The sequence below is a fragment of the Mastomys coucha genome, unplaced genomic scaffold (assembly GCF_008632895.1).
Source record: "Mastomys coucha isolate ucsf_1 unplaced genomic scaffold, UCSF_Mcou_1 pScaffold22, whole genome shotgun sequence".
In the NCBI taxonomy this organism is placed as follows: Eukaryota; Metazoa; Chordata; class Mammalia; order Rodentia; family Muridae; genus Mastomys; species Mastomys coucha.
In genome coordinates this window covers 103,188,091-103,200,468 of record NW_022196905.1, presented here as the reverse complement: position 1 = coordinate 103,200,468, position 12,378 = coordinate 103,188,091, and the positions used below count along the sequence as shown (strand labels likewise).

General features: G+C 44.0%; 1 protein-coding gene across 1 annotated transcript in view; it reads right to left on the bottom strand.

The window, feature by feature from the left end:
• Pole (DNA polymerase epsilon, catalytic subunit) overlaps positions 1-12,378 on the bottom strand; it is a 53,503-nt gene that overhangs the window by 40,616 nt on the left and 509 nt on the right. The window contains exons 2-20 of the mRNA XM_031337316.1: positions 10,415-10,556; positions 9,961-10,041; positions 9,556-9,600; positions 9,329-9,421; positions 8,931-9,085; positions 6,874-7,015; positions 6,465-6,545; positions 5,869-5,976; positions 5,484-5,594; positions 5,164-5,249; positions 4,839-4,958; positions 3,370-3,502; positions 2,852-2,965; positions 2,366-2,578; positions 1,960-2,067; positions 1,457-1,585; positions 1,275-1,377; positions 1,042-1,188; positions 576-721 (exon numbers count right to left, since the gene is read on the bottom strand). Of these exons, the coding sequence (XP_031193176.1) occupies positions 576-721; positions 1,042-1,188; positions 1,275-1,377; positions 1,457-1,585; positions 1,960-2,067; positions 2,366-2,578; positions 2,852-2,965; positions 3,370-3,502; positions 4,839-4,958; positions 5,164-5,249; positions 5,484-5,594; positions 5,869-5,976; positions 6,465-6,545; positions 6,874-7,015; positions 8,931-9,085; positions 9,329-9,421; positions 9,556-9,600; positions 9,961-10,041; positions 10,415-10,556 (2,257 nt within the window). The remainder of the gene's footprint in view (positions 1-575; positions 722-1,041; positions 1,189-1,274; positions 1,378-1,456; positions 1,586-1,959; positions 2,068-2,365; positions 2,579-2,851; positions 2,966-3,369; positions 3,503-4,838; positions 4,959-5,163; positions 5,250-5,483; positions 5,595-5,868; positions 5,977-6,464; positions 6,546-6,873; positions 7,016-8,930; positions 9,086-9,328; positions 9,422-9,555; positions 9,601-9,960; positions 10,042-10,414; positions 10,557-12,378) is intronic.

The window sequence follows — 12,378 nt, the reverse complement described above, 5'->3', positions numbered from 1 at the left end:
ACTGGCTGTTCTTCCATGGTACACAGGTTTGATTCCCAGTAGGGTTGCTCACAAATGTCTGTACATCCAGTTTCAGAGGATCTGACACCCTCTTCTCATCTCCACAGATACTGAGCACACAGGGGCACATAAACATACATTCAGGAAAAACACCCATACAGATATAATAATAATAATAATGAAATTTTAAGAGAGAAAGAAAGAGAGAGAAAAGAAAAGTCATTTCCCTAATTCTTCTAAATTAAGGATAGCAAAGCACAGGGTTAAATCCAGTGTCTAATCCAGTGTGTATGGCCTTAGAGTCTGTATGGACTGTTTACCTGCTAGTACTGGGAATGCAGTCAGCTCATGGCCATATCTAGCTCAGTCAGCTCACCTAGTGTCTTTTGTAGGTGCAGCTCTACATAATTATTTCTGAAACATTACTCAGCACAGTTCCAAGGGCTCAGGCCATGAAAAACAATCTGCATCCTCTCTGGCCATTATGGAAACTCATAAACTACAGCTACAGACCAAGGTGTTTCCACAGAGCCAAACCAAGACCCTCTTTCAGACACCAGTTTATTTTGACCTACCTTGTGCAGTCCTTTGAATTCATAGCGCCTGTCTCTGAAGGCCCGCACTGTGTCCACATAAAATGAGTTTTCTCGCTGGCAGATGGTAGTTAGACGTTCTTCTACCTTGGTCATATGGATCTTCTTATAGGCTTTCCGGCAATAATCTAAGACAATTCAGAGTGTTAGGACTAGTAGCTGAGACCTTCTAGATAACAGAAGAGCAAGCTGGGATACAGGAATACTAAGGTAACATAAACGAATGGAAACCCCAGACACTGCTAATTATCATTGTAAAAGAGAACAGTCCAAAGGACTAGGTATTTGATACCAAGATGGTGACAAAAGTAACTGAGAAATAAAGAAAGGAACTTCCACAGAAAGAACATAATCTAAAATCCTACTGCCCTGGAACTGCAATGTGCCGGTACTTCTGATCAAAGGAGCCAATGTTTATCAAGCTGTAGCCTATCAGGTACTCACTCACCTGCCAGTCTCCGCTTCTCGTATTTAGCCTGTTCTTCACGGGACAGCTCATGAAAGGCCCGTGCTGGCCCCTCTGGGAATAAAGGGGGGAACTTCTCTGACTCCAGCTGATGCTGAATTCGATGGTATTCACTGCGACTGGCTGGCACTGGAAAGAAATGATGGGACAGGTTCCAAGATCAGAATCTAGTTCTGTCCTGACCTGCTGAGCACACTTTAGGGCCTGACACTCACTGAATTCTCCCCTCCATTGCCAGGCCATCTTCCTCTGACAGGTTGCTCCAGGCTTATTGAAATCACAGGCAGCACAGGTAGCCTCGTCCACTATGGCAGAAGGCTATGAAAGGGGGGGAGGGTCAGAAATCAACTTAGGTCTGCGAAGAGAGATGACTATGATATGAGAAGGGAGGTCTCACCTGCAGGCGGTTGGTAAGGATTATGTTAGGATACATGGCCCCCACATCTAGATGGTAGATTAGAGGACATTCAATTCTGTTAGGAACATCTTTTAGAGAGGTGAGCTTGGTCTTAATCTGTTCACACACCTGTAGAGAAGGGAAAAAAAAGGAAAGTTGTTGCCAACATAAGAACTAGGTGCACTGGGTGGTGGTGGTGCACCCCTTAATCCTAGCACTAGGGAGGTAAAGGCAGTTTGATCTCTGAGTTCAAGGCTAGCCTGGTCTAGGTCCAGAGTGAGTTCTAGAATAGGCAGGGCTACACAGAGAAATCATGTCTTGAAAAAACAAAAAACAAAACAAGAACCAAACCCAAAAGAATGAGGCACGATAAAGGTAATGAAGACAGAATGGCAAGTCTAGAGGGAGTAAGATGAAAATCACATCAAGAGCCTGAGATGCTTTAGCTATGTGAGAAAGAACAGAGCCAAATATAGGCCAATCCCTGCTGCCTAGATGGCTACCTCTTGAAAGTTGGTGGCTTGTTCCACAGGCACCTTCTCTTCTTCTTCAATGGCATGGCGCATAGTCTTCTCAACTCGTTGCAGCAGGAAATCAAAGGCTGCAGGATTCTAGTATAAGACATCAAAGGGCACAGGTCAGACAGAGCTTTCAATTTCCTGCCAGTGTAACACATGGCAGGAGGTGCCAGAGAATGCTCTGCAAGTATATTGTGTCTTAGAAAGCACTGAATGACAGCTCATCTTATGTAAGGGGGTGGGAGTGGTACTGAGCCCAAGAAATCACCACTGACAGAAGTGGCCTATGGGAGAGATAAAGATAAGATTGTTCACGCCATGGCTTCTTGGGTTTTGCAACAGCACAAGTATGGGAAGAAGCAGAACCCCAAGACCTAGGAAGGAAGTATACCATCCTAAAGCGGCAGGGGATATCACTTCGGAAGACACCAGACTCTAGTGCCTCCACATGGCCCCCAACGTAGGTCTCCGCATCCAGCACGTGGCCATCATCTGTCAGCTTGTTGAACTCCTGCTCTTGTTTATTGGGGAAGACAATGTTGGCATGGAAAGCTTGCACCATCAGCAAGGCTTCACACAGTGTTCCTGAGCCCTTCCGCAGCACCTGCAGGGAAGATGCAGCATGTAGCTGTTCATGTCTATCCCGAATCTATGTCAAAAGCCCTGACTCCTAGGCAAAGTCCACGACCACCAGAAAGTCATCTAACCTTGACTGTAACGTGGAAGGAAAGTTGTGCAGCCAGTAACAGAAGCCTCTGCTTCCTGTGCCTATCCTCACATTGGTGTCCCAGACTCCCGGAAGATTGCAGTGATGCCACCCATATGAATTCACTATCCATCTCCAGAGCCATCCCACCTCAAGCATCAGTGCACTAACCTCATCAGGTTCCATGGGAATAATGGTGCACAGGGCGAATATGAAGGGATGGACGTATTTCATGTACAGGTAGTAAGTAGCAACAGCATCTGACACTGAGTAAGTGGCCAGAGTCTGGGAGGAACATCAGAAAGCAAGACCATTAAAAACCAAGGGTCCACCGGGCGGTGGTGGCACACGCCTTTAATCCCAGCACTTGGAAGGCAAAGGCAGGCGGATTTCTGAGTTCGAGGCCAGCCTGGTCTACACAGTGAGTTCCAGGACAGCCAGAGCTACAAAGAGAAACCCTGTCTCAAAAAAGCAAAACCAACCAACCAACCAACCAAACAAACAAAAAAAACCAAGGGTCCAAGGAAATTCATGAACTGCAGAAAGTAAAGAAAGAAAGAGGCAAGGCTGAGCAAGAGTACACTAGGAAGGAAAAGCTAGTACCCATATTTCAGGTAACCTAGCCTCTCCAGTTGGAATGTCTGTGACTTCAGGGATACATAGGAGAGAGAGCAAATGGGCTTACGTGCCTGGGGCTGTTCAGTGGCCATTCGACACATGTCCTCAGGGTCCAGCTCTACAGGGTCATAGCCAAGTTTGGCCTTGGCAGCTGCCTTGAGATTATGACTGCCCACAGGAAGGTAACTGTCCCTCTTCACCCACCTGGAAAAAGGATAGATTCTAGAGATGATGGTAACACAAAGGCTGACAAAACCAGACATAACACAAAAATGTAGGTTTTGGAGACATTCAAGGAAGCAATGCCACTGAACCTCCACTTGACTCTCGGGTGCACTCACAAAGTTCATGTAAGTATCAGGGGAACCTCTGTACCCTTGCCTCACCCTCCACCTTCAGCAGAGAATTCAGCCTTTTGCTATAGAGAACTAAAAAAGGAAACAGCAAGAATCCCTAGGCCTCTCTGTGCCTCTCAAACCTTATTGCATAAGCCACCTGTCCATCTTTCCTCTTCTTACATTGTCCTTTCAGTATCAGCTCTCTCAACAGCACCCCCTTTAGAAGTTCTCTAGGGCTCAGAAGGTGGTTCAGGGAGTAAAGCTCTTGCCATGCAAGCATAAGGCCCCCCCAACATTCATGTAAAAGCTAGGGACTGTACTGTCCAGTGGCCACATCTAGTCCTTATTTTCCATGACTTGTCCTAGCAGCTGTCCACTCCCTCTACAACTTCCCTGTGGTCCCTTCTTCTGTAGATTTTCAGGCCTTCTCTCATTACACTTCTAACCTTGCTAGTTCACCATCTGTTAGAACTTCAACCAACCCTATGCCTCTAGATGACACCATCTAGTCTTGGACTCCTCCAAGTGCACAAAGACTTCCATAACAGTATGATTGCAACAGAGTCCTCTCTTTCTCATTCCAAGTCAACTGAGCACAGAGACTTTAGGAACCTATCTATCCCTAAGGCCCCAGCCCATACTAGAAAACCTGAGCGTTGATCTTTCTTTACCAACAAACCAGTCCCAACCTCTTGGCTTTCCTCTAACCCAAACAACAGCCAACCTCAAGACAACCTCTGAGGCTGATGGAACTCATGTGTTGGCCCAGCTCAGATGTCACCCTCTTCAGCTAGCTCTTTGCATCTCTGTGTTCATATCTGTCTTCCTACCTACATGGACCTATGCTTCAAAGACCATGACTTCAATATGGGATACCTACTTGCTTTCAGTCAGCATGAAGTATACTGAGCTCATCTTGAAACCACGTAGCCTGTGGGACCAGCTTCTTCTGACTTCATCTATGCAAGCTTCAGAGTCTTGCTTTATGATTCTTGTTGGCCAAGTACACCTTACAGGCTATTGTTTAACATTCTTGTTGACCAAATGGAAGACTAGCAACAAGCAGACAGCAAATCCCCATGACCCAAAACTGTTTCTTGGAGGCCAATTACAATAGATGTGTCAATGGTCTATACAAGAAGCCTTTCTATACCACTGATGGGATCATAGTCATGAGGGGCCTACTATGTGTGTACACATACCTGAGGCAGTCCATGTGGATGCACTGTGGTGACTTATATTCTCCCTGGCTATCCTTCTGGAAGCCTATTTCCTGGTACATGCTGAGGCCATGAATTGCTGCCCTAGCCTCCACAAATGGCCTAACAACAAAAGAGACAGGCAATGGGGATAAATGAGCTGCCAGTTCTTCCTTCAATCCTTCTTGTGTGTACGCAGACTGCTCCCAAGAGATACTGGTCACACGCACTTCTCTGTGAAAACAAGAAAACCACTGATACCAACAGGCAGATCTGCTCCTTTCCCCCTTCCCCGACACAATTACCCACAACAGGAACTTAGACTCACCAGTCAAAAAAATCCCCATTGTAGGTGACCATAATGGTAGGTTTGGTCTCCTGGACATGTTCAAACCATCTCTGGATCAGATGGACCTGAGCTCAACAAACCACAGAAGTCAGTGGAACCCTTTCTCTGCTTTCAGCAACTTGCCTGGACTTCCCCAAACTTAGAAGCAGCAGCCTCACATCAGCGCAGATGCCCAGGATCTACTCTAGCCTTGGTCATGGGAGAGGAAGCTGAGCAACAAGCACCGGAGCCCAAGAATCAGTTTGTGTCTTGCCACCTTGTACCAAACACCAGGCAGTTTCTATAGGGAATTTCTTTACCTCATCGGGTTCATTGAAGACACAAAAAGGCCCTTCATATTCTGGCTTTGGAGTGAACTCAAAATCTTCAATATCTTCTGAAACAATCTCCCTGTTGGTGATGAGGTAACCCTGGCAAAGTTCATGAGCAGACAATGCAAGTCAGCCACAGAAAGGCTGAGACAGACTTCTAGCCCACCCACAAGCTTCTCAAGAAAATAATCTCAAAGAACTCCACAAAAACATAAAGGTCATCTGCCTATAATCCTAGCACTCAGAAGGCTGAGGCAGGAGAACCACTAAGAGTATGAGGCCAAGCTGAGTCACAGACTGAGACCCTGCCTCAAAAACAATAGCAAAACCCCACAAAAGCATTTTAGGTTTCCCAAAAAGAGATTCTGTTCACCTGGCCATCAATCATATAGGAAATCATCATGATCTGATCTGTCTCGGCGTCAGGGAATTTCAGAGGCAGTTTGGTTGTCTCGATGTCAAATGCCAAAACCACAGGGTCCTAAAAGGACAAAATATAGCACAAATTCAGGTCCGGATACATCCTTTGGACACCCACGTTCAGCCCTAGATTCACTCACCAGCACCACAAACAAAATAACCATACATATCTCAAAACAATAACAAAACCCCACTGTGGACTTTTTGGAGCATGATAACAAAAACACACAAGGAATGAAGCTACTGGTCAGACCCCCTCAGTCCCAAAGCTCCTTAGCATGGATGGTCTCACTTGAACGTTAGACACGTGATATCTGAACTAGATTCTTTACTTACAAATCTACTTCTCACCAGTCATTTAGCCAACTACCTAATCAAAAGCTCGAGGGTTCAAATCTAGCTTAATTCAAATACTGTTTGTGGTTAACACACAAGTGCAAAAATGTTTTTATGTTAAAGACTGGTAAAAATAAAACTACTCTCCAATTGTTTTCATAAAGTATTTAAAGAAGAAATAGATTTTAAGACTGAAGAAATGTAAAAACTTACAGGTCGTTCAACAAGATCATCTCTCCGGGAAATTTCCACAGGAAAAGCATTTCCTCGAAATCTAACATTGTACCAGTGGGCCTGAAAAGTAACATAGTACAAATTAACTAAAGAGTTCTCTATCCAGAAATATCCCCCCCCACTAATAAAAATGTTCTAATTATATTTACTTAGTGAGTGAGTGTGTGTGTGTGTGTACACTCTGTAAGTCAGTGAACAAATTGTAGGAGTTGTTTCTCTCTTTCCACTATGCAGGTCATGGGGAGCAAATTCAGGTCATTAGACTTGGCAGCCTTACTCCACCAACTCATCTTGCTGGCTCCAGCAAAATCAATTTTTGTGCAGATTTATCCATAGCTCCCCTTGGCTCTTAGGAACTTAACTCAAGCAACAGCCACTTTCCCCTTACCACATGGATTTTGAGGTCAATGGAGAGGCGAATGTGGTAGGGAACATCATACTCCCGCATGTCCACTATGTTGTCCAGTTGGTCAGCTATCTTCTTAGAGGTCTCCTCCTCATCAGTAATTATACTGCCACCTTGCAGAATACTGGTAAATAAGCACAGAAGGCCACTAACTCAATTATGATCTGCAAGGAACTGGGGGACTGAAAATGGGAGTCTAAACTGAGTAAATACAAATGTAGCTGAGGAGGCTATAAGGGCTAGGGTAATCTCTCAAGAAATGGCCTTAGATCACCACCCAACATGAGCAGCAGGTTGCAGAGAAAAGAAAATTCAGGTATACCAAAGATGTGTACATTTTACATGACATAAGTTAGACTGTGAACAATAGTTAGGAGGACCCCTGTATGGCTATTCCCAACACATCTTCTCTACTAGCAGGTTGCTCCGCGTGAGGTGAAAGAGTAGAGTTGGCACCACAGAGACTGTGGAGAGCTGCAGTTAACAAATGTGGCCTACCTTTGCAGAACATCCCTTTCTTTTTTAAAATAAGGATGACAGTAACTAGATTATCCTATAGGAGTGACGCATTAATGAGATGTCATAAAGCATCCAGCTTAACATATAGTAAAGTGACTAGGTAATGTCACTTACTTCTATAAAAGTCTTATATTCAAGTAGAAAACCTTACCCTGGAAGCCACTCAATATCCTAATAACTGGGAAGCAGAGGTAGAACAACTGGTTTAAATATAAGGCCAGCCTGGTCTACATAGTGAGGACAACTGGTTTAAATATAAGGCCAGCCTGGTCTACATAGTGAGGACAACTTGTTTAAATATAAGGCCAGCCTAGTCTACATAGTGAGGACAACTTGTTTAAATATAAGGCCAGCCTGGTCTACATAGTGTGTTCCAAGTTAAACTAAGCTATATTGTGAGACCCTGACTCCAACCAACCACTGAACCATTGAACCAAGGAGCCAACCAATTAAAGGAACAGAAGGAAAAGCTCAGTGGCATACATAAGGCTCTGGGTTCAACCCTCAGTCTCTCTCTCTCTCTCTCTCTCTCTCTCTCTCTCTCTCTCTCTCTCTCTCTCTCTCACACACACACACACACACACACACACACACACACACACACACATACACACACACACACACACACACACTCTCTCTCTCTCTCTCTCTCTCTCTCACACACATGCACACTCACACAATTTAAAATAAAATAAAACAATACACTATCATTCTAAGCTTAAAATTAAATGGCTTCGTAAGAGAAAAAAAATGAGGCTGGGCGGTGGTGGCGCATGCCTTTAATCCAAGCACTTGGGAGGCAGAGACTGGCAGATTTCTGAGCCTGGTCTACAGAGTGAGTTCCAGGACAGCCAGGGTTACACAGAGAAACATTGTCTTGAAAAACCAAAAAAAAAAAAAGAAAAAAAAAATTGTGATCAGTGTTTCTGAAACCATGTAAACTTAATTACCCAGGACTTGTTTTGCTCTCACCTTGCTTTCCTGTTGTCAATATGCCTAAATATTTAATAATAGTACTTGGGCCAGGTGGTGGCACACGCCTTTAATCCCAGCACTTGGGAAGCAGAGGCAGGTGGATTTCTGAGTTCGAGGCCAGCCTGGTCTACAGAGTGAGTTCCAGGATAGCCAGGGATACACAGAGAAACCCTGTCTCAACCACCCCCCCCCCCAAAAAGTACTTGGTGTTCTGCACTTAAGTTTCTTTGTATACTCCAAATTCTGTAGAGAAGAAAAACACTTGATAACATTTGTAGACTGTGTTAAAGTGGTGGAGGGAGCACTCTAAAATATTCTCATTGTTATAGCAACACAATTTTAGAGCCACAAGCCTCTCTCCTACGTAAGAGGAGCTCAAGCACAAAACAGAACACAATTTTGGGAAGCCAGTGTTTATTTAACAGAAAGATATCTAAAATGTTTAAACATGGCAAACATCAGGGTGGTCTCTCTGAAGAGTTCCTGCCTCTGTTAGCGTGTTATTGAGGAGTAAGTGGCACTTTGCTCTTGAGTAGGACAGTTACCTGGAGAGCATTGTTGTATACTCGTCACTAGCGCGGTCCTGCTCTCGGTTCTTCTTCACAGCAGGGGAGATCTCCTTTCTCACTTTGACAAGGTCTTCCACAGTGTGGAAGGACAGCTTGATGTAACTCCGCTTCAAGCCCACCAAGTGATTTGGCTATAAAGTAAAAGGACAGTGTGAAACAGGAGGGTAAAGACTGCTAGGTAAACGCGGACAAGTCAAAGACTTACGTTTGCATGTGGTACCTGTAATGCTACCAAAGTTCCATAAAGAGAGCTTCGGGAACAACTACCATCCCTCATCCTCCAGGCTGTCCCACAACCCAGTAAATGGCCCGACTTTCTACCTCATCCAATACTGTCTGTCTCATCTGCTCCTGGAAGGTCTGGGGATACTCACCAAATCCAGATCTTCTTTGGGCACATTCTCTAACTTTGCAATTTTACCCTGAAACTTCTTGGATAGAAAAGATGAAACTTCTCGATCACAGCCCTAAATCAAAATCAGAATTAATGTATTTTCTATTAGTAAGATCTATCTCCTTATTTACCCATATCCATTCTGAAACTCACCCAATAGAACAAGGAACAGATCACTTGACCAGTTTCTACCAAGCACAGACTTACCTTTCTAGCTGCAATGTAGAAATATGGCTTATAGGGCAAGGCCACCTATAAAAACCACCAAAAGGGTGTAAGGAAAAAGAAAAAAGGGAGAGAAAGGGAAAACAGATTACAGAGTAGCAACTGATGTGCAACCTGGATCCAAGGCACCTTGGACCTCAACAGCTTTTTTCTTTTAAGATCTATTTACTTATTTTTATTTTATGTGTATGGGTATTTGCTTACATGTATGTCTATATACCAAGTACATGCCTGATGCACATAGACATCAGAAGAGGGCATTGAGTTTCCTGGAACTGGAGTTACAGACAGCCTTGTAAGTGTTGGGAATTAAACAAATACCCTCTTATTTTAGACAACTTACTTGTCACAGATAGTTTTTAGTTTTTTTTGGAGTCAAGGGCTTACCTTAAATCTGTTTCCATCATCTTGAATGAAGTAGTAATCCACTGCACTGACTAAGCGCTTGTCTTCATCTAATACCTCAGTCTGTAAGAGACCCAGCGAACATGAGCATATCAACCTCTACAAAGTCTAAGAGCTCTTTCCAGGCTACTTCTTGAGAACCTGAGTACTCTGAAGATGAAATCCTCACACCTAGCCCTTTACTTTGCCCCTATACAAACACCACCAGCCTCCTTTGTCAGAACAACATTATAACGGTTCCTCGGTGGGGATTCTTCTGAATTTTCTTTAATAATTCTTGAAAGCTTTCAGATGAAAGCTAACAGATTCTGACTATGGTGGCCACTTTGTGGCCTTCCTCTCCTCTCTCACTCATCCATTAGATAAAGTTGATGTTTACAGGAAGAGGTGCAGCCATGCCCTAGGAGCCAGGGATGAGCAGTGTTCAGGTACATACAGGGTGCATGTTGATAAGCCAGCCAGTCCTTTCTCCAGGCTCTTTCAGCCTTTCAAAACCAAACCGTAAGTCCATCTTATCTGTCCATTGGCTCCGTTCCAGACGCTTGAGTGCTGAGATTGAGGAAGAGGGACCATCATCCCTGAGTAAAAGAAATGTGTAAAATTTCTATGTGCATCAGGCATGTACTTGGTATATAGACATACATGTAAGCAAATACCCATACACACACACATTCTACTTGCTTCTTTTGGAGACAGTCTGCAACTGGCCTTGAACTCATGATCTTCTTACCTTTACCTCCAAAGTGGTGGAACTATAGGTGTGCACTACCACATCCTGCTTGGATTTACTTCTAATTAAAATCACAAACTGGTTTTGACTTTGCTAGAGAAAAATAGCTTTAGTCTGCACTCAGATCTTTTTCACACCAGGGCTGAGTGAGGAGCTACTTCTGAGGTCTTACTATTGTTAGAGCACAAAACTCCATTTAAACGCCATTCCAGTGAGTAACCTGGTAAAGTAGACTAGAAAACTTTACCCAGACGCCACCTCTTCCTGATGCAGGCTCCTCTAAGCTGTCTACCTTACTTTTTATTCAGCTATAGTACAAAAATCTAAAAGATGAAAGTACCAAAGACAACTGCTTACAGATTACCTCAGGCAGTGTCAAAGCGCTCTGAGCCTACATTCTCAGTTCATTGTCATGATAGCACCTGTGAAGAGGACCATCCATTTCCTCATCAATGAATATGGAGGCAGCTATATATATAAAGCTCAATCTTTACCACGACCTACAGCTTCAAGGAAACACGTTTACTTCATAGGACTGATTCAACAATTCAGTGAGCTAATCCACATAAAGCACACAGGGCATACAGCATAAGCATAAGCTAAAAGCTATTTCTTGTCCTCACATCTAAGAGTAGAAAGGCAGCACAAATTGGGTTATTAAAAAAAAAAAAAAAAAAAAAAAAAAAAGGAGCCAGGCAGTAGTGGCGCATGCCTTTAATCCCAGCACTTGGGAGGCAAAGGCAGGCGGATTTCTGAGTTCGAGGCCAGCATGGTCTACACAATGAGTTCCAGGACAGCCAGGGCTATACAGAGAAACCCTGTCTCGAAAAACCAAAAAAAAAAAAAAAAAAAGAATTCAGTACAGTAACTATTGTTACTGTTGAGGGTTAGACTGAGGCTTGGATGTATAAAAAGGAATCTAAATCAGGAATGAGCTTGGTGGACCAGGCCCTTGAGGGAGCTGTGGATCCAGACCCTGAGAAATCAACTCTTCCCATCCTGAGGGGCTATGGTTATTGGACCCAAGGCTGCTATCTGCTCTGTTTTTGAAACTCTGTCCCATCCACCCTTCCATAGAGGCAGAAAAACTCTATGTAAGATACTGTACGTTGGGGCTTGAAGAAATGGCTCAGTGGTTAAGACCACTGGCTGCTCTTGCAGTAGACCTAGGTTTGATGCCCAGCACTTACTCAGTGGCTCACAATCATCTGTAATTAAAGTTCCAGGAGATCTGATGACCTTTTCTGGTCTCCACAGGCACAGGTACACAGGTGGTACTGTGTCTTTGCCTACAAATACTCAAGCACATTATATTAAAAAAAAGATGCTGCACTTCCTCATAAACTTGCTTGCGTGAGCCATCAGTCTGTGTGACACCTCCTGATCCTGAATGTTCTTCTCGATCTCCTCATCCTCTTGGCCATCACTCTCAGAAACCTGTCACTGGTCTAGGTCAATTACCATAGGTGCTATGCAGGTTTTGTACAGCAAACCCAGAGATTCACATGTAATAAGAAAACACTATCACTATTCAGCTCTGAATGGGTTGCCACTCAGTGCTCACATTTTGATACATAGTCTTATGGCACACCCAACTTTTCTGCCACTAGGCAGTGTCACCAATCTCAATATACGATATCCACATTAGTTTCGTTGGTTGCCATACTCCA